This window comes from Suricata suricatta, chromosome 1 (genome assembly GCF_006229205.1).
Source record: "Suricata suricatta isolate VVHF042 chromosome 1, meerkat_22Aug2017_6uvM2_HiC, whole genome shotgun sequence".
NCBI classification, from domain to species: Eukaryota; Metazoa; Chordata; class Mammalia; order Carnivora; family Herpestidae; genus Suricata; species Suricata suricatta.
The window spans coordinates 41,315,059-41,338,593 of NC_043700.1; the positions used below are offsets into that span (position 1 = coordinate 41,315,059).

The 23,535-nt window shown below is 56.7% G+C and overlaps 1 protein-coding gene across 3 annotated transcripts; it reads right to left on the minus strand.

Moving 5' to 3' along the window:
* Positions 1–580: 580 nt before the first annotated feature.
* Positions 581–21,042, minus strand: HR (HR lysine demethylase and nuclear receptor corepressor). 3 transcript variants are annotated; one of them, XM_029937304.1, is made up of 20 exons: positions 20,890–21,042; positions 16,387–17,011; positions 14,427–15,077; positions 12,909–13,698; positions 11,113–11,263; positions 10,846–11,033; positions 9,239–9,403; positions 8,373–8,462; positions 8,082–8,197; positions 7,190–7,271; positions 6,684–6,847; positions 6,331–6,567; positions 5,952–6,117; positions 5,693–5,762; positions 5,370–5,500; positions 5,136–5,255; positions 4,922–5,037; positions 2,785–2,949; positions 2,222–2,350; positions 581–2,085 (listed from the first exon to the last, which is right to left on the minus strand). In XM_029937304.1, the coding sequence occupies exons 3-20, from the start codon at positions 15,036–15,038 to the stop codon at positions 2,023–2,025; spliced, it is 3,555 nt and encodes a 1,184-aa protein (XP_029793164.1). In that variant the 5' UTR covers positions 15,039–15,077; positions 16,387–17,011; positions 20,890–21,042; the 3' UTR covers positions 581–2,022. The 3 variants fall into 3 exon arrangements, with proteins under 3 accessions (XP_029793164.1, XP_029793150.1, XP_029793157.1); XM_029937290.1 differs by having other exon boundaries at positions 9,239–9,406; XM_029937297.1 differs by lacking the exon at positions 20,890–21,042 and adding an exon at positions 19,224–19,267 and having other exon boundaries at positions 9,239–9,406.
* Positions 21,043–23,535: the final 2,493 nt, after the last annotated feature.

Below are 23,535 nucleotides of genomic sequence, written 5' to 3' on the forward strand. Positions count from 1 at the left end.
CCAGTGACTGGGCCATCTCGGTCTTCTCACAGGGAGGACTCCATGATTGGGGTTCTGGGGTTACATTAGGACACAGCTATATCAGGTGAAATGTAAGTAGCAATGGGTCGCGTAGCGCCATTTGGAACATGATCTGCTGTAGTGTGTGTCAGAAGGAGGACAGAACAGCAAGCCCATCTGAGCCAAGAACAAGGCTCAAGTCAGGAAGCTTGGTTCAAATCCCAATCCTGACACTAAAATTGTTGTGTGATCTTGGTCTACTCAACCCCAGCCTGCCTCTTTCCTCTTCTGTAAAATATAAATAAATAGTATCTACCTCAAAACGATGATAAGGGATGAAATGAGATCAATTAAATGAAAACAGTGGCAGAGTAAAGTGTAGGACTTCCTTCATTTTTTCTTTTTACTCTATCCCATGAGAAAATGAAAATAACCTTGCTTTGCAAACAATGAAGAAACCTAATTTTTTTTAAGTGCGGGATGGTTATGTAAATCACAGCAAAGCCACATAAGGGAATATAAGCAGCCATTTGGAATGAAGATTATGCAGCAACACAGAAAATGACCACAACACAGTGTGGAAAGGAAAAAAATCAAATACAAAACCATCAATTCAATCATGTATGAAGCCGTTAGAGAAAATACAAGGATATACACCAATAATGCTAATAGTGGTTGGGTCAGAATGAGTGGAGGTGAGCTTACAAGTGATTTTTCTATTTTCTAAATGTTCTGAAAGTATATTACATTTATAATAAAAATTTTTATTTCATTAAAAAAAACCAAAAACACAACAAACCACTCCCCGAGCCACTGCAGGAACAATTAGGTATAACAAGAGCTGGACTATGCTAGCGCTAGATGTATGAGGGCAGCAGAGCAGGCAGAGCCACAGAGTAGGGCTCTGGGGGTGGGGAGGGGCCTCTGTCTCCGGCAGCAAGCCAGTCCCTGGGTAGCGGGCCTGGGGCCAGCCACGGGCACCGAGAGCAGACGGCTAGGCAAGGGCTCTCCTGGGCCACCCTCTCAGTGCTCCAAGCCAAGGCAGACAGGAGAGCTGGGGTGGCCTGAAGCACGTGTGGGCTGGGGCTCGGGCTCGGTGTCTCTGCAGCCATTGCACACAGGAAGGCTGCTGCATTGTTGCCCCCAGGGCTCTGCCTTGCCCACTGTCTGCTCTCAGGAGCATCCTCAGGGGAAGACTCCTGGAACGTTCTATCCGCTCCTCAGTGGGAAGAGGATCCAGGCCCCAGGAAGAAGAGTAGGCAGGGGTGTTTGAGGTCCCTGTCATCACCCCCAGCCCCACCCAACTCCACTTCCTTATCCCATGCCCCCAACCCCGTCTATGTGGCCCGCAGGAGCAGGGCCAACCACTCTAGCAGCACTCACAGAACAACAGACTTTAATGGAAATCATGAAGGAGGGAGGCGAGAAGAGGGAGCAGGGGCAGGCATCGCCCATATCACTCCCTCCAGCCAAGCCCGGGCAGACTTCTGATGCCACCCCCTCCCCACACCTCACTGTTGTCTGTCGAAAGAGCAGGATTTCAGCGGCCCCTTGTCCAGCATGCCTGCAGTGTGAAAGGCCACCCTGGAGCCCAGTGAAGATGTGGGTGGTGTAAGCAGAGCACGGGCATAGGTGGGACAGCAGGGGATGAGGCAGAAGAAGAAGGTGTTGCTTAAGCCAGAATGATTCCCGAGGTCCCCCAGGGAAGGGCTGTTTGTCTCCTGGGTTCAGGGAGCAGGATTTGGAGGGAGTCATTCACCCCCAGTGTGGGCCTGGTACCATGGCGAGGGATGCAGGGACAGCAGGTGCCAGCCTGCAAAGGGCCGGTGTGAGCTTCAACAGCACGGTAGTTGTTGGCTGTAGGGCCCAGGTTGGAATGGGGAACAGGGTGCCCTGCCTCTGCCCAGAGTGGTGATTGAGGGATTGACCAAAAGTCCCCAAGTTCCCCAGGACATCCTCTGCTGAAGCTGTGCCTGGGCTGAGTACTTGCCCCCCAGCCTACCCTAGACACTGGGGATACCCCTATTTTGCCTCCTGTAATGTTCCCACAGCCACCTTCACTGCTTGGAACACAGCCCAGTCCATCTAGGAGGAAAACAGAGACAAGGTGTTTACAATCACATTCCTGGGCTCTTCCCATGGAGAATGCTCTTCCTGGGCTTAGGCTGGCTGTTTGCTTGGCACAGAGTGGATCTGCCCTCCTGGCCAGTGTCACACTCACCTGGGCATAAAGCAGGCGGTGATCAGGGGGCAGGCTGGGTCCCTGGTGGCAGAGCTGAGCAGAGAGGGCAGAGGTCTCCGGGGACAGGAAGTGCTGAGTGACACTCACTGTGCTTACTAGGCCCTGCACCTGTGCCAGACAAAGGAGGTGGACAGAGGGTCAGTGGAGACTCGGGCTCACATATCCTCCCCCTGCCCCTCTTGCCCCTGAGGTCTACTACCCATAATGACCCCCACTCAACTCTCAGAGAGCAGAGGCCTTGGATCCAGCACCAGGCACCTCAAAGGGCAAGGCCGAAACCGAGCCAAGGGGATGCCAGAGATGGCACAGGCAGGGTGGGGAACCAAGGACAAGAAGCTCAGTTCGGCTAAATGATTCCAAGACCGCTTAGCTTCTCCTCTTCCTTGCAACGGGGTGTGACTTGCTGCCCTGCCTAGATCTCAGGGCATTGGGAGGGATGAGTACAGTGCCGGCTGGGGAGCGCTGTATCACTGTGTTGTCTGCTCCTGCCGCTTCTCACAGTCTGAGCTCTCTGGAGAGCCCTTGGCTTGCTGGGGAAGCACCTGGTGGGGAGCCCCCGCAGGCACCAGCACGGCCTCTCCAGGGGCCTGCAGCAGGGTCCAGCAGCTCACACCCCATTCTTCCCGTAGGCGCCGCCGCAGGCCCGCATCCAGGTAGCAGCTGCCCGGGGTGCCAGGCTCCAGGTTGCCTGCTCCGGCCGGGCACACCTTAAAGAAGAGAAGGTGTAATGAGCAAGGTGGGGAAATAAGGACAGGGCTGCAGGATGGGGCACAGACCTCCCGAAGGCCAGGGCGCAAAAGCCAAGAGCAGAAGTGGTCTAGTCTTGAGGGGCGGGCAGGGGAAGTCAGAGGGGTGGGAGAAAGGGCTGGATGGTGAGAAGCTGGGGCTGTTCAGCTTGGCAGAACAGAGATTTGGCTGGAAAGAGCTTAGAGGAAAGGACTCGGGGTTCTGAGGCTGGGGGTCTAAACCCCCACTTTTCGTGGGGCTAGATGCCTTGAATAGGCACTGCGTCCCTGGTCCTGGGCCTCTTTCTCCAAAACCCAGAAAGCTATCCTGCATAATCCCAACTCATAAACTCTCTACATGAGGAGATCTTGACCTGGAGTCCCGTGAACTTTCTGAATTGCATGCTAAGTTGTAGGTGATTAGATAGCTGTATGTCCTCAAGGAGATGATCTAAAGCATTTATCAGATTCTTCTAAGATCCTAGATCTAGCAAAGGCCACACAGAAGTTCTGATGCCCAGTGGAGGTACAGGCTTGCCTGCCAGGCTGAGGCCCCTGGAGCAGGCATGGCTATGGGGAGGCCTTCGTCAGCTCAACCAGAGTGGGGAGCTCCTTGGCAGACAGGGATCCATGGGGGCCAGAGAAGGACAGCCGCAGGGGTCAACGCCAGCATCATGCTCCAACTGGCCACCAGACAAATCCCACCCCTTCAGCAGGACCTCGGCAATTGTCCCTGGACTTAGGATTCATGCTTCCAAGACTGGGCTATGGGGAAAGGGGAGGCTGGTGTGTCAGACTGGACCCTAGGGTAGCCCCAAGCAGGTGCCCAGGCTCTTTTGCCCTCAGGGTCCATTCTGGAGTTAGATCAGTGTTTCCCAGGCCACCCAGAGAGAATATGCCCCTCAAACCTTCTCCATGAATCATCAGGTTTGGCCATAGAGACTGCCTAGAGGCACCACACCCAGACTAGATGAGGCCGTCTGTGTATGAAGGTGTGCTTCTGTCTGCTCCCTCTGCGTGTTCCAGCATCTGTGTGTACAGCTCTGTGTGTGTTTGTCGATGTGTCTGCAGATATGCATGCCTGTGGGCAGGAGGGTGGTGGTGGACAGCCAGGTTAACACCTGCATGTCAGTGTGTGTGTGTGTGTGCTCCTTAGCAGGGGGGACAGTTGGTGGATGTCTTTTTCCCAGGACAATCAGAGTTCAACAGGACTCTGGAACTGCTGTGCCTGTCCTAACCTTAACCCTAGCCTTCCATTGCCCCACCCCCTGGAGCTTCCTGCCCCCTGCTCATCCTCTCATCTTCTCCTCCCTCCCCACATCCTGTCCAGTCTTTCCCTCTACTTACCATGCTGCCTCCCTCAGCCCTCACGTGCTAGCACCCCAAAGAGCACCTCCTCATAAGGTGTATATCATGGACTGGGGAGGAGCAGAAGGACATCTCAGACGGGCTTCCCTTTGCCCTCTGCTAGCTGCCCCGCTATCACCCCCAGCCTATGCAGGGGATGCTGCCTGCCCCCAGGAGGAGCATTGTAGTGACCTGGGGTGGGAACAGCCATAAGCTCTGCCATCCTGCCTCAGTTTCCTCATCTGCAAAATGGGAAAGCAGCAGTGCCTGCCACACAGGGTGGTTGTGACAGTTAACCCAGATCATGTACCCAGGGCCCTTACACAGTGTCTAGCCTGCAACGGCTCCTGCTCTCATTTCATCATGACATAGTCCCTCCTCAGCCTCTGCTCTCTCTGCGTGCCCCAGCACACAACTTGTAAGGGCCCAGTCTGCATTCTCTGTACCTGTCTGTGGGAGTCAAGGCTGTCCAGCTCACCAAGGGGGCAGGGAGAGTGAGCACATGGGGCACACGCAACAGGGAGAGTTTCTGGCGCTGGGCACCTCCACTCCCAGGGAGCACGAGGGCAGCGTAGGGGAAGGGGAGAGCTCCCAGCTCCTTCCTCACCATCTGGAGAAAGCGGCGGATGCGTTGGGCATCCTGCGCCCGGAACACGTGCCACACGGTGCTGACCTGGCTGCCTGGAGACCAGAGACCTTCCCCGTCCAGGCTTGAGAGGAAGTCTGTGGAAAAAAACAGCTCAGGAGGGCGCAGGGTAGGCAGAAACAGCACGTCGAAATCTGCAGATTGTCCCCACCCCTGCCTCTGGCCCAGGACCCACCTTTCTGTGCCTGGGGCCAGGCAGGCAGCGGGGCCTCAGCACGTACCAGGACACTGACCAGGTCAGTCACCTCCACACAGAGATTCTTGGTCCCCAGGTGCCCACGGTGTGGGCTCACACCTGAGGGAGGCAGAAAAGGGACAGCTGGGCATGGGCTCCAGGACTTTGGCACAGACACACATGCGCCCAGAGGTAACAGAAATGGGACCAAGGGCAGGGTGGAGTGGCACTCACCATAGGCTGCCCACAGTTGGGGCTCCAGTGGATGCAGGGAAAGGCCAGGTGGGAGGTAGGAAGCCAGGTTGAGTTTCCCATGGTGGGCACAGTACTCTGGGAGTGGCAGGCTGGCAGCCAGGTTCTCCATCCTGAAGGGGGCATGGTCATACCCACCAGGCTCAACCCAGGCCCCCAAGATCTCCTCAAAGCCCACCACTAGTGGGGTCACTCCCAGAGGCAAGCAGGGAACACTGAGGTGGGGGGTGAAGAAGGAGGGGAAGTGACAGCAAGGGCTGGGCAGAGGCTCGACAGGTGAGGCCAGCCCTTGGTACTATACACACCTGCTGGCATCCTCGTCCCCCAGAGCTCTGTGCAGCAGGAGGATGGAGCCCTCATCTGACTTTGGGCGAACTAGAGGAGGAGACAGCCATTTGCTGGGGAAGGAACCTCCTCGTCCAGAGGACCCCCGCCCCCTGGCAACAAGGCAATCTAGTTTCTGCCATGAGCTCTGCTTCCAGCTGCCCCCAGAGTCACCATGGGACTTTGCTGCCCCCTGGCTTGGCCTCCCAGATCCCTGTACCCCACATCAAGGACACTTACTTTCAGGCCGGGAGAATCCCTCCCAGAATGTTGCACTGTGGAGGCTTGTGGGCTGGGGAGGTCCGAGGGGCGTCAGTGCCTGCACCTGGCCACCAAGTGCCCCAAGAGCTTCCATCCCCCACAGGTTGCCTTGTAATGTCCTCTGGATCCCTGACACCAACACGGGCTGCAGTGAGGAAAGGAAGAGGGATGCAGGGAGAACTGACAGGCACCCAACTTGGCCAGGCCAGAGCATGTTGTGGGGTACACTAGACCAGTGTGGGGACCAACCCTACTTGCCCCCTCTGTGTGATGGACCGGGTCAGCCAGGGCCTAAGGGTAAGGCCCTGAGGGTAACCAAGGCCATGAGAACAGGGAGCTGGGAGGCAAGCAGCCTCACCTGGCCCTGCCTCCAGTGCTCCTGGAAGAGGTGGAAGGCTTGCTGAGGTCTGGGCTCCTGCAGCCACAGCAAAGCTCCAGGTGGAGGCAGCCGTGGCTGCACTGGCGAGAGGGGTAGGCCCAGGCCTTTGCGTAGGCCCGGCCCAGCCCGCAGGCCCGGCCCCAGGGCTTTCTCCTGGATCTTCCGTTCTACCACCTGTGCAATGATGCTGTCAAGGATGTTGGTGATGCGGTCGTCCTGTTTGAAGGGAAGGATGGAGGGGCAGGACAACTCAAGACCTGCCTTACCCCACAGGGAGGGCCAGCCCAGCCTCTGTCCCGGGCCCCCAGGCCTCCCTCTGTGCCCTCGCTCACACTGGGCAGGGCAGGAGTGACTGGGGCAAAGGCCATGTGTATCCTCTCGTGCCCCAAGCAGAGTTTGACAGCAGTGGAGGCCAGCAGTTCACAGAGAGAGGGACAAGGCAGCGGCCCTCGGCCGGCACGGTCCTCTGCCGGGGTCTCGGTGGAGTCGGGGGTCTCTGGCAGGGAGGAAAATGGTGAGAGGCTTCCCCTTTCCTTTGAGGCTCCACTGCCCACAGGTTCTGCCCTTGTTTTCTGGCCAAGTCTCTCTCCTGCCACCTGCCAGCAGCTCCCGGGCCCCTCCAAAGGAGGGGCTTACAATGGGGGTCTGACTGGAGACGGGTGGGGAGACTAGTCTTAGACTGTATTTAGATTTATTTCCTCTGGAATGACTTGAGAAGAGTGAGAGAGATTATGGGGGAGGGCCGCTGGTTAAAGCAATTCCAATCTGTCCTGGGGCCACCAACCTTAGCCCAGCCTCCCCATGTACAGTGTGAGCGAGGGCCAGGGGAGCTGCTCACCCTCCTTGATGTCCTTGGTCCTGTTGGCATCCCCATTGCAAGAAGATTGTGGAACTGGGGGAGTTTTCTCTGTCCGCTCCTTCTGTTAAACCCATCCACCACCCCCCAATCCAACCAGAGATTTAAAAATGGCAAACACAGCTCAATCCAACTCAACTCACAAGTATTAACAACAAACTCTTATAAATCTTAAAATTGTGTTTACAAGGAGCAAAATATTATGTCATAAAACATTAGGTGGGAAAAAGTTGCTTACGGAATGTATGATCTAAGATATACAAGAATAGACTGAATAAATATATTGGCAAGTGCCTGGAAAGAAATATGTCAAAATGATCATGGTAGCATTATAGGGCTATTGTTGTTTTCTTCCTTATACTTGTTTGTATTTTTCATCATGGGTATGTAACACGGTCTGGCACACAAAATGCATTCAATAAACCGTTTCTTGAATGAATGATTTTTATAATAAAAGCATGAGGTTTATAAAAAGTTTGTAAAATGCATACTGAGTGTCTGCTCTGTATTAAGTGCATAAGGGAAGGTGGGCCCGAATTCCACCTTCAGGAGCCCATGCCTGGTGACTAGAGAGATGGGACCCGTCAGCAAGCAGCCGTTGCATGATGTGGCAAGCACTAAGCTATAACACACACAGGTGGGTAGGAGCTCTGAGTAGGGGGCAGTGAGGTGGGGCAGATGATAGAGCTCAATCCATGGATCTCAATCCCCAGAGGAGGTGAGAAGTAGCTTGATTTTACCCAGCTTCCATATCCTTCATCCTCATCAAAAGACACGGCCCAAACCCTGCCAAGGTCAGTAACTTCCAAACACACTGCCCAATTCTGAGGCCAACCAGCTTGAGCTGGCACCGCTCCCATGCCCTGGTTCTTACCTGCTGGCCTCCATCCCCAGCAGCCCACACCCGGGCATCAGTTTGGCAGGGGCAGTGCCCCCGGATGTCAAACTTGACCCAAACCTGGTGCATGGCGGTGCTCAATTCTGCCAAAGCTGTGAGTGGGGAAGGGAGATGGAGTTTGGTGGTGAGTGTGGACAGGAGGCTGTCCCTGTGCTGCTTGGCCTCACCAAGCAGAGGGCACAGGATTGGGCTGAGGCACATCCAGATAGGAAGCTGCTCTTCCCAGGACCCGCCCTCTGCACACCATACTCCTCCAAGATGGCTTACCTTGGCTAGAGATGAATTGAGTGAGCATGAGGGAACTGGCAGTGTGCCCGGCTTCCTGAGGACACCCCTCCGTGGACTGCTCCTGAGAGTCTGTGGGGAAGGAAGAGAGAAGGTGCAGGTCAGGAAACCAAGGTAACCACAGCTTAAAGTCAGAGAAGAAGGACAAGGGCATGATATCTAGATCAAGGGGCTCAACAATCCATAAAACGTGGGCTTTCTGGGAAACTTGGGCTCAAGAGTGACATAGGATCCTTTGCTTGCAGAATGCAGAGGCTTTAAAATGCTGATCTGTATTGCCAGAATCCAAGACGATCATGTAGAATACAGTGTTCTGAAACATTTCTGACCCTGCAACTCTTTTTTGCTATCTCTAATGGGGCACTGGGAAAATTTAAGCTCTCAGGTGACTGAATGGAGCCAAGGCAGAAAAATCTGAGAACCATGAAAAGAGTAAGACTTGGGATCAGAAGATGAGAGTCTACATCCTGGACCCAACATTTATTAGCTGCATGACCTTCAACAAGTAACTTAACCTCTCTGAGTTTTTCTTATCTGGAAAATGGAGGCAAAAATACCCAACTCACAATGTTGTAAAGTTTAAAAATGTGCAAGCTGAGCAAAGTGGGAGACATAGAGTAGGCACTCAACTTTTTTTAAGGGTGGGCAAGGACACAGGTGTGGCCCTCTGATCTGGGGAGAGGGAAACGTCTGCTCTAAGGGGCATTGAGCCATGGCGGCTGAGGCTGGCACTGGGGAGGGAGGCTTTCTTGGGGGAGAGGCAGCCAAGAAATGGCCACAAACCTTAGAGCAGCCCTTGGAGGCCCCATCTGTGCCCTCCCGCCCTCAGCCACCAGCTCCTTTCCTACCTGCTTTGTCCCTGGCCCTCCTAGCACCCGCCATGCGACCACAGGCCACACACAGCCGGTGGCTGCAGTGGGGGCATCTCCAGTGGGTGTTGAAGAGTCCTCGGTGGCAGGTGCTGCAGCAGAGTGGTGTGCCCAGGCTGTCTTCTGTCCTGGTCAGCCCCTGGCCTGCTTACCACGGGAGAGAACAGGGTCAGAGGAGGCTCAAGCCATAGGGCCCTTTTGAGGACCTCCAGGCAAGGATGGAGAAGAGCCGGAGCAGCTTCCACTGTGGGGCCACCCTGGAAGGGAGACAGGTCCCTTGCAGACAGTCCCACCTACTCGAGAGCTGCTGGAAAGTCAGTCCCCACAGAACTGTGTCCAGAAAACCCTCCCGGGGCAGTGGGCTTCACCTCCTCAATTCATGCCCCAAGTGTTTCCCCATTAGCCCTGAGTTACCAATCCCCACCATTTCCAACACATTCCTTCATCCACCTCCCTCCCTCCCTCCCTCCCAAGGTGGTGTTCCTGCAGGGGACTCTGTACCAGAAGAGGAAACCTTAGGCGGCCACTCCTTCCCTCGCCTGGGGTTTCTGACTAAGTGTTCCGCCGCCAGTGAGCACAGGCTCATTTACTCATGCAACAGACACCTTGTCCTGTGTGGGACTGAGTGCTGGGGACTGAGAGCTGGTCAGGGCTCAGAGCTGCCCTCCTAGTGCTCACATTCCAAGAGGGGAGATGGGCCCATAAACGGGGCAATGGTCATGGCATCACGGGGTGGTCACTGGAGGAGGAGAAAGGGATAGAAGGACGAGGGTGGGGATGGTGGAGGCAGCTTCACAAATGCGCCCCGAGTGATGAGTAAGTGTTCATTCATCAGGGAGAAAGGGAGGAGAAGGGCATTCCAAACAGAAGGAACAGAAAGTGCCAAGGCCTGAGGGGCTGGGCAAGCTGGGGTGAGCCGAGGAGGACGGGCTGCTGGGTAATGTGGAGTGCTGGGAATTCAGGCTGAGGGAGAGGCAGGGTATTAGACTGGCTGAGGAAAGGAGGGAAAGGTGGCTCCCTCCTGGACTTTCTGGGACAGGAGGGAGCCACCAATAGGCCCCAACCCAGGTTGTGACCTTGCTGTAGGTGTGTATACACATTTTTAAATGCACACACAGTGTTGGGAGAGGGAGCTGGAGAAGAGCCTAAAGCCCCCAGAGGGACTGAATGTCTGGCTCCCCACTGGTTTCTTCATATCAGCCCAGGCCCTACTAACCTTCCTTAGGGCCCATGAGCCTCGAAATACAGGGAGGGCCCCCACCTTCCAGGGTTCTTACAGGTACTTGGCTCTCAGTCTTGTTTCCCCAGCAAACCTAGGAGTTCTTAGGCAGCTGGACTGGACCGGATCTCACACCCACCCAACATCCCTCAGCCAGGCCAGAAACTTCAGAACTCATGTCGACTGGGAGCCTGAGCCAGGAATAAGGGCAAAGCGGTGCAGGAGCTCTCCTCGAGGTGCTCTCAGGACAGACAGTGCTAAGGCGGGGGAGGGGCCCACACTCTGCAGACCTCATGCTCCTTGTAAAAGCAGTGACCACGGGATCCAGCCCTCTCGGGCTGCTGGCTGCCTCCTGGGTCCTGCTCACCTTCCCGCTGTGCCCAGGCCAGGGCTTCACGCTCCCTCCGCAGCAGCCGGCATAGTCGATCCCCCAAACCACTTAGCAGATGCTTGGCAAGGCCCTTGCTGAGCTGGGCCTTGGGGCCAGACCCTCCTCCCTCCTCAGAGCTGACTGCTAAGTCTTCCTCCTGATGCTGCTCCCCTCTCAAAGGCAATCTGTAGACAGGGCACAGGAAGGTAAGGAGGGAGCCCCCACTGGGAGGATGCTGGGGGCACCCGGGGGCAACAGGCTCACCTTGGCACTTGCTGGGAGTGGCAGGCCAGCCCTCCCACCTCTCCAGCTGCATGGGTACAGCTTTGGCACTGTGCCATGCATGCCAGGGGAGCCGAACAAGGTGTATCCTGAAGCCCTGGGTCCTGGAGGCTAGCCCTACCGTCTTGGGATCCTGAGAAGAAAATGAAGCTGGTCAGGGGCTTCCTGGGCTTATATGAACCCTGGGCCCGGCCTTAGCACCCAGCCCACCCACATGCAGAACCGGCTCAGCCCCTAGGCCCTAGTCTACTAAGCTTGATTTGGAGCTAGTGAAAGTGAACCAGGCAGCCCGAAACTTCACAAAAAGACTGTGCAGGGAGTCTGAGAATGAGATGGGCTGACAGCTTAGATGAGGGGGTCTACTGTGCTGGACCCAAGGTTGGAGCAGGTGGAAAGAGTATCCTGACCCAAGTGCAAAATCCAGTCAGTGTGGACTTTGTTATGGTTTTGTTTTTTTTTTTTAAAGTAAGCTCTGCTCCAACGTGGGGCCTGAACTCACAACCCTGAGATCGCGAGTCACATGCTCTATTGACTAAGCCAGCCAGGCGTCCCTCAGTCAGTGTAGACTTTGGATTGCTCTGCTATGAGCTTAGCAATACTGCTGGCCTCCTGTCAGCATGAGGAGACAATCCCGGCATGGGATGGAGGGCGCCGGAAGGTGAGAAGGCCTGAGGGTTTCAACATAGGCCACAGGTGCAGTAACCCAAGAAGGGAGAGGGGGCCAACAACTTCCCAGCCCAGGCAGAGGCCTGCAAGAGCATGGACAGACCCACACCAGGTGCAGGGTGCTTGGGCAAGGCCATCGAGAGTTGCAATCCAGGTCCAGCAGTCCTGGAGGCCAAGAAACTGTGGTGACGGCCGGCAGTGCCAGCACCCTTCAACAAGAGCACAGCATGACAAAGGGGTTCAGGACGTGCCCAAAGTCCTAATACTGGCAGGGTCCAAACTGAGTTTCCATGATCCTGTTCCCCAAGGGAGTAGTTGTTTGTTCCTGGGGCAGGACAAGGGGTCCTTCAGGAGGGATAGTCTGCCAGATGGGGTTATATGGCACAAGTAATCACAAAGACAAATGTTTAGTGGGGCGCCTGGGTGGCTTAGTCAGCTAAGTGTCTGACTTAAGCTCAGGTCATGATCTTTCAGTCCGTGAGTTCAAGCCCTGCATTGGTCTCTGGGTTGACAGTTCAGAGCCTGAAGCATGCTTCAGATTCTGTGTCTCCCTTTCTATCTGCCCTTCCCCTGCTTGCACTGTCTCTTTCTCTTTTGAAAATAAATAAACATTTAAAAAATAATTTAAAAAATAAAAAACAAAGATGGATGTTTACTGAGTCCTTACTCAATAAAATGCCAGGAATTCTTCAAAGCCCTTTATGTGAATGATATCATTTCATCTTTGCAGCAGCCTTTATGAGGTGGATGCCATCTTTAGCCTCATTTTATAGATGAACAAACTGAGGCTCAGAGAGGTGAAGTAACTAGCCCAAGGTCACATAGCACCAATCAGCAAAGTCAGGACCCAGGCACTCTGACTCCAGAGCCCGTGCTCCAAACCAAGTTGTTATAATGCCACCAACACATCATAGCTTGGGAGGAGGCAGATGGGAAGAAGCCACTTGTTAGAAGGCTCTAGCCTACAGAGGAACTTCCAGGGAACTATCACATTTCAGTGGGAAACCAGACAACTTGTGTGTTCCACTCATAAACACCCCTAATGACCCTCACCTCCCTGCAAAGCCCCAGTCCTGGCTGCCCCCTCCCAAATAGGACCCCTGCATCCTTACCTCTGGGGTTATCACGCTGCTCTGCCTCTGCCTTGCTCCCAAAGGATGAGTCGAGCATCTCCTGCCAACCTCTGGCCCCCTGCCCCACACTTCCTGGGAAAGGGTTGGGTGGGCGCTTGGCGGCTGGGCTGCCACCTGCTCCCTGGGCCTCAGGGCTGCTTGCCCTCTTGAGGACTTGCAGCTGGGTGGATGGGTTCTCCTCATCCCCAGGGCAGCCACCTGGACACCCAAACTGCTCTGAGTGTCGCGTGAGCCATGTCTTCTTCAGCTTGGTGTGATGACTGGGTGCACAGGCTCTGGGACCAGAGGTCTTGTTTGCTTCCTCATTGGATTCCCTGGGCCCAGTGGTGCCCCCCTCCAGGCCCTCCTGGCACTTCCCACAAGGGCCAAGCCCTCCATCTCTAGCAGGTGGGTGAGATGAACAACAGCCCACTTGCGTGGTAGGAGGCCCAGGAGAGGGGCACCCCGGCGTGGCTGACGGCCCCAGCTGGCACCCAAGACTCCCACCCCCTGGGACAGCCCAGACATTGCCAAGAGTATGAACCAGGCCTGGGGGACACATGGGCCAGGGGGTCCGGGGAACAGCATCTGGATGTCCCAGGAGAAATGGGCAAAGATTCTGATGCTTGCCAACTTCTGCCTCTCCGTCTCTCTGGTGGAATGAAGGATGCTCCACTTCTCCACTTCTCTGGAGACGCCCACCAGGGGCTAAGCCCAGCAACCCAGGTTCCACAGTTGCCAATGACTCCTTTGCCAGGCTGAGAACACTTGAATCCTTGTGGTAAAAGCCCTAAAGAGAGGAGAAGGGATGGAGCTCGTGCTGACTTTGATCCCCAGTGCTTCAAAGGGTGAGCAGAACTGACAACCAGCTGGTGTGCTCCTGTGTGGCCTCAAGGGTTGTGAAAACACTAAAGAACTCAATCCTGGTGTACAGGCACTGCTCCCTAAGTGCCAACCCACTGCCCTGGTGACCCCCACGTCCTTCCCCAGGATTTCTCAGACCTCCACACAAATCTAGCAACTCGAAGGTTAGTGCTTGCCACCTCCAAAGAGTCTCCAGGATCTATTCAGAGTGTTTGATGACCAGTACCATACTGGTCTTAAAATATTTTAAATCTTATTCCTAGGCATGTGGGTGGGTTTCCTGGGGTGGGGGGAGGTGCTGTAGACACAGGCCATGGGCACCCTCATGTCCCACTCCTAGACACATAGCCTTGTCTGCCTTGCAACCCCAGGACGAGACCATACATTCTGAGGTCCCAGTTCCAGGGCTTTGTTCTGGGTGGACAATGGGTAAGTCAATCTCTGAAATGGCCCAAAGGCAAGGAAGGCTTCATGAGATGGAATTGCTCACAAAAGGAATTGCTTGGGGTTAACTCTGTCTGAGCTGACTACTTGTCTTATCTTTTCATCAGAATGGAAGAGCAGACTTGTGTGGCCCTGGCAGAGCTGCTCAGGGATCACTAAGCTACTTCGTGTGGCCTGAGCCCTAGTTACCCGCTCTACTCCATCACTCACCTTGCCGCCTAAGCCGAAGGCAGAGGGCACTTTGGGCTGTCCCCCCGAGTACACCCAGGGGTGTGGGGCCAGGGGCCAGTCACATGGATGCTCTGGGGGCAGGCTGGACACTAGGTAGGGTGGCAAGCAGGTGGGCATCCAGAAGGGAGCTTGCTCCAGGATCTTGGCTTCCAGAAGGAATGGGCAGTGCAAGGGCCGGAAGGCCACAGGGTCACGCTTGGGATGGCCACCATTATGCTCAGGAATCAGGGGGCCATAGTGAGGCGGGCACACTGAGCCACAGAGTGCCAGTGGGTGATTAAGCATTGCCTCTTTCCAGCGCAGTCCCTCTTTGCTGCCCAGCCAGCTGGCCTTCCTCTCCCCATTGCGGGAGTCTTCTCCCTCCACTAGTGGGAGCGTGTCCTTGGAGCTCTGAGGAAAGCCAGGGGGAAGCCAAGAGTCTGGGGTGCTTAGGACACCCCTCCAGAAGGGGGCAGGCTCTCCAAGGCACAGTGCCCCACGACGCAGGCCATCTCGAGTCAGAGTGTCTGGCTCCTGTCCCACAATGCCATTCTCAGCAGCTATCTTCTCCCAGGCTGGGGTGTCCTTCAGGAAGCTGGGCGTACTCTCCATTACTCTCCTGCCCTCATGGGGTTCTCCAAGAGGGGGTCCCTGGAGCATAACCGACAAAGCATTAGCTTCTTAGGCATGTACCCCAAGCACCCTACCACCTGGTACAGAGCGGGCACCGCCCTGGCAGCACCAGGGCAGCTCAAACCAGTAAGGCAAGTGCCAACCCACAGCTAGACTCCACACTGCCTGCCCACATGCGACTCGAAGGACCTGCCTGGGTGGGATGCTCAAGTGTGGGGAGGTCACTCCTTTGCCCAAAATGCCTGGGACTTGACAACCCACCTGGGCCAGAACCCCTCAGCAAAGACTGCCATTTCTAGGATGACATGTCCTTGCATTGCTGAGCCTGGACCCTGGTCACAAGCCATAGGGAAGGGGAAGGGAGAAGAACCCAAAAGATGAGCTCGGTGGGAGGTACTGTACTAGGAGACAAGAAGGCTAGATCCTGGCCCTGACTCAGCACCTGCTACATGACCTTGGGCAAGTCATATCACTCCTCTGGACCTTAGTGTGCCCTGTGCAAAATAGGCCTTGGAAATTGGCAGTCTCAGAGGCCTCTTCCCACATTGCAGTCTGTGGATCTGGAGGTGCTGCTTGCCTATCCAGCCCTTAGCCCCACTCAAACTTATAGGGGTGGGAAGTGAAGGCAGGGCAGTCTGGAGTCACGCGGGAGAGCTGCCAGGCAGGGCTGCTGGCTGCTGTCTCTCCCTACACTTGGGCAGCCCCTATAGTGTGTCTCTTCCCAGCTCTCTACGGTTTCTTGGCTTCTAAAGCAGAGTCCCAGGGCAACTGCTGGGGGCGGGGATCTGCACCACCGCCCCCAAGGGAAGAAGTGAGCCAGCACACAGGAGAGGGGGATTAAGAGGCCTCAGCTGGGATGGGTCAAGCTGCTCCAGTCCAGCAGGCAGTGCCAGGGCCGCTGGCGGCCGCTGGTAACTGCAGCCTGGCAGGGGGAGGGAAGGAGGCGGGGAAAGCGGGCTGGGCCCCAGAGAGAGGCAAAGGAGGGAAAATTGAACGTGCGTGCAAAGGACCAGGATGACAGGTGGCACCAGAGCCGTGGCGCTCTCCCAGCACGGCCCCCTCTGCCGGCTGGGTGAAGCCCCAGGAAAAGGGTGAGGGAACCCAAGGAGCCGTGACCGAGGTCGCTCGGGTTTTCTGGGGCCACTGCTCCGTCGCGGTCCAGCCTGGTCAAGCATCCTAACTTTAAGATCGGTGGCCCAGCCGGGAGAAGCACACTGGAGAAACACAGGGAACTCACCCGCTGCGTGTGGCCCAAGCTTGACTCAGGAATGCCCCTCTACGAGTATCCCCAGAAGGCCCGCCCCTAGCGCACTCTCTCGGCGCTTACCTGGGCTTCGCAGGCCGGGTGCGGCCCTGGTGGCGGCGGTCGTCGTGGCCGGCGCCGGGCGCCCGCTCCCCATGGGCCGGCTCCGGGGCCTCCCGGCCAGCGAGCGAGGACGCGTTCTCCTGCACTCAGCTCAGCGCGCTCGCGTTCTCTTTCCCCCGGGGCGGCGGGGGCGCTCTAGGGCCGCAGGTTGGAGGGGTCAGATTCCGGGATTTGCAGGATGCGGCACACGGCGCGGATCGGCCGCACCAGCTTCTGGGCCGAGGCCGTGGGTTGCGCCATGGGACGCCGAGACTCCGTGCTGCGCCGCGGGGAGGGCCGGGCCGGGGCTAGGGAGCAGGTGCCCCCGGAGGGAGAGTGGGAGCCGGGCCGGGGGGAACGTGCGCCCCGGGTCGGAAACGGCCGAGTCAGGGGAAAAAGGCCGAAGGGCCGGGGGAGGGGGTCGTGCCTGGAAGGGGGGCCCCGATCCCGGGTCCCAGGAGAGAGGCACCAGCAAGGGCGCAGCACAGCGCAGCTCGGCTAATGGAGGGTGAGCGCAGCGGACAGCGCAGCAGGACCTCTCATCGCCATCGCCAGACGCACAACTGAGAGTGGGGAAGCTGCTCCGCCGGTTTCCTCCTCCAGCACCCTGCGGGAAACAGGAGCCCGTGATTCGGCGGCCCCGCCCGGGCCTGCCCCCTCCCAGGCCCCGGGGGCTTCCGCCAACGCCCCGGCGATGCCACCGGCTGCGCACGGGGAGAATAAGCCCTTTGTTCCCCCCTCCCCCCCGCGGCACCCGGGCGCCTGCCGAGAGAGGCTCCCCCGGGGCAGTGTGCCAGCTTCCCAGCCGCCCCACCCTCCCGTGGGCCCGGCCCCGGAGCCTGGCAGGCGGGCAGCACCCCCACTATAGGTGCCAAGCCCGGGAACTGGAGCAAAGGGCGGGAGGGGCCGGACCAGGCCACGGTGGGGCGGGGTGCCCCCCGGGGTGCTAGGGCGGGGCGGCTGGGAGGGGGCAGTGCCAGAGCTGGCAGGGGCAGTCGGGTTCTCACGGGTCAGTGATGGGCGCCTGACCCACGCCAACCACCCCTGGTGCCTGCTGGACCACTTGCTTGGTGGTCCTTCAGCTCTGGAACATGGGTACACCCCAATGGCCCAGGTCTGCCCTACCTCATGGTCACCTAGCCAAGCTGCTCTTCACCATTTTTGATTCAAGCCCCCTTCCAGGTCCCAATAGCAGGCACTGTGTCCTGCCTTAGCAGTTCAGAGAGACCTAGGCTCTGATCTCTCCCTCCTCTAAGGGCTTCACCAAGTGTCCAGAATGGAGGTGGGACCAGAGGAGCCCCAACACCTGCTCCAGCCTGGTGTTCTGGGGGTCTGCCCCATCCCAGTTCCTAGTGCTTCCAGGCCCAGCACTGGAGAGCAGCCCATGGGAGTGGCTCCTGGGAGGGAGCAGAGAGGAGGAGAGGAAATGGGAAAGCAGGGCACCCTCCACCCAAGGAAGCATCCCGGCTCCTCTGCGGGGGTGGTTCCAGAGCACAGACACAAACAGACAGATTCAAACACACACAGACAGATTCAGACACACAGAGAAACCCACACGCCCAACAGGCACTTCTCTTCCCTTCAGGCCCCCACCTCCCACCCCACACCTCCCCTGCCTCCCTATGGAAGCCACCCTTGGCCTGCCTTCACCTGGCCTGGGACAGAGGCAGCACCACCTCATCCACCCCCATCCCAACCAAGGGATGAGCTCTCGGATGCCTCTAGGCTGGTCCCAAGACACACTAACATCCCAGGAGAGAGGAGCCATGAAGAGCTGGGAGTAAACCATCCTCCCAAGAGACAAAGACAGGCAGAAATCCTTTTACCAGTTGAGGAGAAGAGGAGGGGGCCTAAGAAGAGGAGCCCTAAAGGGGCACTGGGCAGGACTTGGGTCATGTTGGCAAGGATTCATTCAGCCCCTCCACCTCCCCCCAGAGGCCACTTCTGTGGCAGGGCAGGCTGGTAGGGGTTGTTTACATGACTGAGTTATTAACACTCCCTTCCTCCCCCAGCTCCCCTGAGGGATGGCCTGGACCTGAGTGTGCCCAGGGAAATGATCATGGAGGGTCTAATGCGGTCGGCAATGCCAACGTCCTTAGCCCCAGACCCTCCCACAGGCTGGCTCCACGGTGAAGATGAGGGGCTGGGGTGTGCTTGTGGTCCCCCATCTGTGTCTTCTGGCAGCCAAAGCTTGTGGGAGAGTCTAGGGGGAGATTCCTTCAGCTTAGGGCCTAGAAGAGGCTGGGTAGGGCAGGGTGGGACCCTGGGCTGTCCTGGGGACCTGAGGACCTGTCACTGTCATCCCTGAAGGAGATGGGGACCGTCCCAGGGGAGTATGACAGACAACTCCCCCCACCTCACCCCTAGTTGCCTGGTCTGCTTTGTCAGATTACAAGTCTCTAGACTAAAACAGTACTCTCAGGATAGGCTCCTGAAATGCCCAGGGGGTCATGAAGGGTGGGGGGAGAGGCCTTTTCCACCCTCACCCAGCTCCCCATCTTGCTCCACAGCCCATGCCACCAGCCCATAGAGCCCTTATAGCTGGCTGTTCTGTGCCTGAGGACGGAGCAGATCTAAGGAGACACACAAAAGACACAAACACAGAAGGAAAGCCACACACGCAGGGACACAATGCTGGATTCGTGGACAAAGGCAAGCTAACCAGCACCCCCAGATGTGCACTGGCCCACCCCCAGGATCACACGGAGCCTTCACGAACACACACACACACACACACACACTGATACACACATTCATGCTGACAAGCACAGCAGCACTCACAAGCCAGCTGCCCTCACGCTGTCCCCAGAGCCCCTTACCTGGGCAAGCACAGTGCCCCTCGGGTGGAACAGCCCCCTGCCCAGGGGAGGGCAGCAGGCGGGGGCGGGGGAAGGAGCCCCGGAGAGTCAGGCCAAGCTGCCACTAATCCGGGCGGGGAGGGGGGGGCACCCACGTCAGAGCGGGGACTGCCGGGTGGAGGGCATCTGAGGACATCCCCTCCCACACACGCGGCCGTCTGGGCACCTAGCCCTACTTCCCCAGCCCCTCCATCCTTCAGACAGCTGAGGCTGGCCTCCCCCCACCCTGCCCCCCACCCCTGTGGTAACGCCTGGACTTGGGGGCATGGGGGAGGGGTAATACCCCGGAGAATTCTCCCAGGACCTGGGGTGAGGGGGAGAGAGGAAGGGAAGTGTGGAGATGCTTCTGGAGCCAGGAGGAAGCTTTAGAGCAGATGCCCCCCTCCCCTTGTGCCCACCCACCCACATCCCTGACCTAATTCCTCTTCTCAGCCTGCACCTCCCCAGTGCCCCTCCTCCCTCCTCCACCCTCCCCTCCCCTGCATCTAACCACCCCAGTAGAGAAAGCTACCTCATTCTGCCCCAGGCTCAAGACCTTCTGCCTAGCAACCCAGCTCTGGCCCCCAGGATTTCCTGAGCAGCAGGCATGATCCTCCTGCCAGCATTTCTGCCCCCCTACCAAACCATCATCTCTGATGTTTATCAGGGACAAGGGGCAAGAGCCTGGGTGCTCTTGTCAACCCCCTCATGGGTGGGGCACTGCCAGCCCAGACTCCCCAACTCAGCTTGGGCCAGGGCCCTGTTGACACAAGAGGCTAACTATCTGCAGCCGGAGAGAGTGGCAGAAAGACTACAGCAGGGGGCCAAGTGCACCTGGAGACCAGAGGCAGGAAGGGGGACTAGGACATGAGAAGCGCCACAGGCTGAGAGGGGCTTTAGAGGCAGGGAGAGGAGGGGAGCCGCCTAAGGTCCAAAAGAAGGTGCCACAGTGCAGAGGCAGGAAAGAGGAGGCCAGGAATTCAGGACCACACGCACTTGGAAATTGGGAGGCAATGGAGGAGAACTTTGAGCAGGCAAGGTGGATTGAGAAGCCGGAGAGTAAGCCCCGAGCGCAAACCAAGTGGGCCTCGGACTGGGGCCAAGCAGAGGCATGTTCTTGAAAGAGGGCTGGCCTAGGTTGTCTCATCTCTCTACTGGGTGCCCAGCATGGAGCCCAGCACATCTGTGCGCTAGGTCAATTGGAACAGAATCCCAGCCTTGATCCTACCTGGGCATACTAGTGGATAATAGGAGGTTGAGGGCTGTGGGCAGGCCAGAGCCAAGGGAGCCCTACTGCCAGGAGCCCCATACAGAGGGAGGCAGCGTTGGCAGAGCAGATGGCAGCCATCTCAGTGATTCTCAGAGGGACAGGGCAGGCTCTGAGGGAAGCTCAGCCCACACCCAATGCTCCAGTCTTAGGAACACATGTATGCTTGGCCAGAAATGCCCCAGAACTTGGAATTCTCTTGCCCCTTCTCTTCTGGCCTCAGAATGTCTTGGAACCCATATAACTGCAGCAGCAGGCTTTTGGCAAACATATGTTAGAGAGACCCTGGCATTTTCAAGGCTCTGTGATGGGCACCAAGGAGATACGGTGCACAAAGATGAAAGCGCAGTCCACCCCTGCCCTCAAAGAGCTTATACTCACTTAGTGCCTTTGTTCTTTCACCAGCAAACATTCACTGGGGCCTCTTACAGGTCAGGCCTCTGCTGGGCCCTGTGGGGTGACGATTGGAGTTGGCATGTTAACAAATGAGTATGAGGTGCTTTTAGTCCCACCCTGGGGAAGTGGGGGGAAGCTTCATGGAGGAAGCGATGCTCCAGCTCACAAGTCAGAGAATAAATGGACCTTCACCGCTGAGCCACACACGTATGATGATATTTCACTTTGGCTAAACCACTTGTTCCAGGCTGGGATTCAAGAGTTGCAAGTCTGTCCTTTATGAAGTCACAATGAATGAGGGAGAAAATAGGATGTGCTCAAGGCAAAAACAGAGAGGTTCATGTAAGAATAACTATGGCGGGGTCTGGGTGACCAATCAATTCTAAGGAGGCAGGGGGCATGCTCACAAAGGGCTTCTTGGGACAGGTTGTGTCTGAGTGGGGTTCACAGGGCACAAAGGGAGAGGACAGAGCGTTGGGTAGAGGAGGAAGATCACGTCAGGGGGAGCAGCACGGAGCTATGAGGCAGGATGGATGAGGTGGGGATTACAAAGTCAGTCAGGTTTAGGAGAGGCCAGCCCGGGACCAGTGAACCCACACAGCCCACAGTGAGCCCAGAACCTGTGAGCTGGCCAGACAGCAGAAGCTCTAGTAGCTTGAGGAGGACTTGGCCAGTCAGGGAAGGCTTCCTGGAGAAAGCAGGTCTCTGAGGAAGGCTATGGGGAACCAGGAAAGAAAGACCATTCAGAGGACAGAAAAGTCATACAGCTGCAGCAAAGGCCTGGAGGCTGATATGATGAACAGATGAACTTGAGTGCTCTGGAGTCAGAAAGGGCAGGATCTGTGGGGCAGCCAGGCTAGGAAGGAGGCTGGCAAGGAAGGGGGTGGAGGTGGAGATCTTGGGCCTGAGAAAATGTCACCCTTTCAGCCCAGGGTCCCAAAAGACCCTGCTGCCCACTCAAAGCCCATTCTAGAAATGAGGGCAGGTGAAGCTCCAGCTCCCATGAAAACTCTCTCAACACCCCATAACTTCAGGCCTCCCCCTTCTTTGAGTTTTGTTTCATTTGCCCATTCATCACACATTCCTCTGTTTTGTCGCCCCAGTTCAGCAGTGTGGATCCTACCATTCCATGTCTACCATCGCAACTTCTGGGCAAGCTTGCCTCAGAAAACAGGCACGCCACCCACAGGCTGCATGGCTGGGGACAGGTTGCTTCACTTCTCCAAGTCACCGTTTTTCCATATGCAAAATGGGTCTAACTCCTCCCTTCAGGCTTGTCAGAAGGATTCAAGGAGATCATCTCTATAAAATATCCGGCAGGAGGCCAGGCACACACTAATGTTTGCCATGCACTGGTCTCCTTCTCCTTGCCTCATTTACCTTAGTCTTGCACAGTGGTTCAGCATACTGACCCTGGAGCCAGACTGCCTGGTTCAAAGCCTAATTCTGCCATTTATTAGCTGTGTAACCTCAGGCAAATCACTTGCCCTCTCAGTGCCTGTTTTCCTATTTGTAAAATGTATGTCATAATAATAGTACCTACCTCAGGAGATTGTTGTGAAGATCAAGTGAATGATATTAGGGGCTTAGATCAGTACCTGCTGCAGAGGCACATTCTAGGTGCTAGCCCTTCCTAGACTGCATTCGGAGTATTTTGAAACATGCCTGGTACCTGGTAGATGCTGAGATGTTTTGAGTGAAGAAATGAAGAAATGAGGCAACACCGTCATGCAAGGGAATGCCTAAATAGGAAGTCATTGAACACCAATATATGAGGAGCTAAACCACCCTGACTGATTAAATGCCTTCCCCCAAATAAAACCCGGATAATCCCCACACCAAGAGTTAATCCACACTCCTCAGGTCACTCCGGATTGCCACCCCATTTCCCTTCTTCCCACCCACCTCTTTGCTGAATCAAAAGTAGGAAGGAAGAGCAGGCATGTGGTGGGCAAGGGGAGCAGCCCTGGGACACTGCAGTGAGACCAGCACCCCGGAGCAGGAGAGGGCAAAGCCAGCACTGACTACCCCAGGGATTAGAGGAAGGGATGGAGTAGAGTGAGCTCTGGCAAACAGCCTGGGTCTCAGAACAGGGGAGACTCCATGGATGGGGCAGACAGGGCCAATGACCACAAACAACAGGAAGGAACAGCAGAAAGGGCCATTGGAGGCCAGGCCAGAATTCTGCATCGTCTCTCCAGCCAGCAGCCAGGCCTCTGTAGGGCAGGGCTCTGGCCAGCCTCCCAACCCCACCCTCCTTGACCTGGAAGCTAGGGGCAGCCCAGATCCTGGCAGCTGCTGCCCTCTCATGGCCAAAGAGATGCAGTGCTCCCTACGTTACCCTGGGTGTTTACAGGAACCAGGTGTCCCCAGAGCTGCCTAGAGACCACCTCAGGCCCATGGAGGAAGTTGGCCTCCCCAGGCCTAATCTGTTTACAGCTCCAGCTAATCCCCATGGGATTATTGTGCTGCCTGAGCTCCCTCCACACCTCTGCTCCCACTGGCTTCTACTTCCCATCAAGGTCTAACCCCATCTCCTGATTGCAGTCTTCTTAGACTCTGACCCCTCTCAGGCTGTTCCCCCACCTCCCTTGTCCCCCATTTATGTTCTCAGAGGTTTCCAAGAACTTC

Bases quoted from the DNA above. Each gene is read 5' to 3' on its own strand.
- HR (XM_029937290.1), bottom strand. From the start codon at position 15,038: ATGGAGAGTACGCCCAGCTTCCTGAAGGACACCCCAGCCTGGGAGAAG. The intron at 13,699-14,426 runs GTGAGTGATGGA...TCCTCTCTTTAG, and splicing joins CCTTCGGCTTAGGCGGCAAG to GGCTTTTACCACAAGGATTC. The intron at 2,086-2,221 runs GTGAGTGTGACA...TTTTCCTCCTAG, and splicing joins ACCGCCTGCTTTATGCCCAG to ATGGACTGGGCTGTGTTCCA.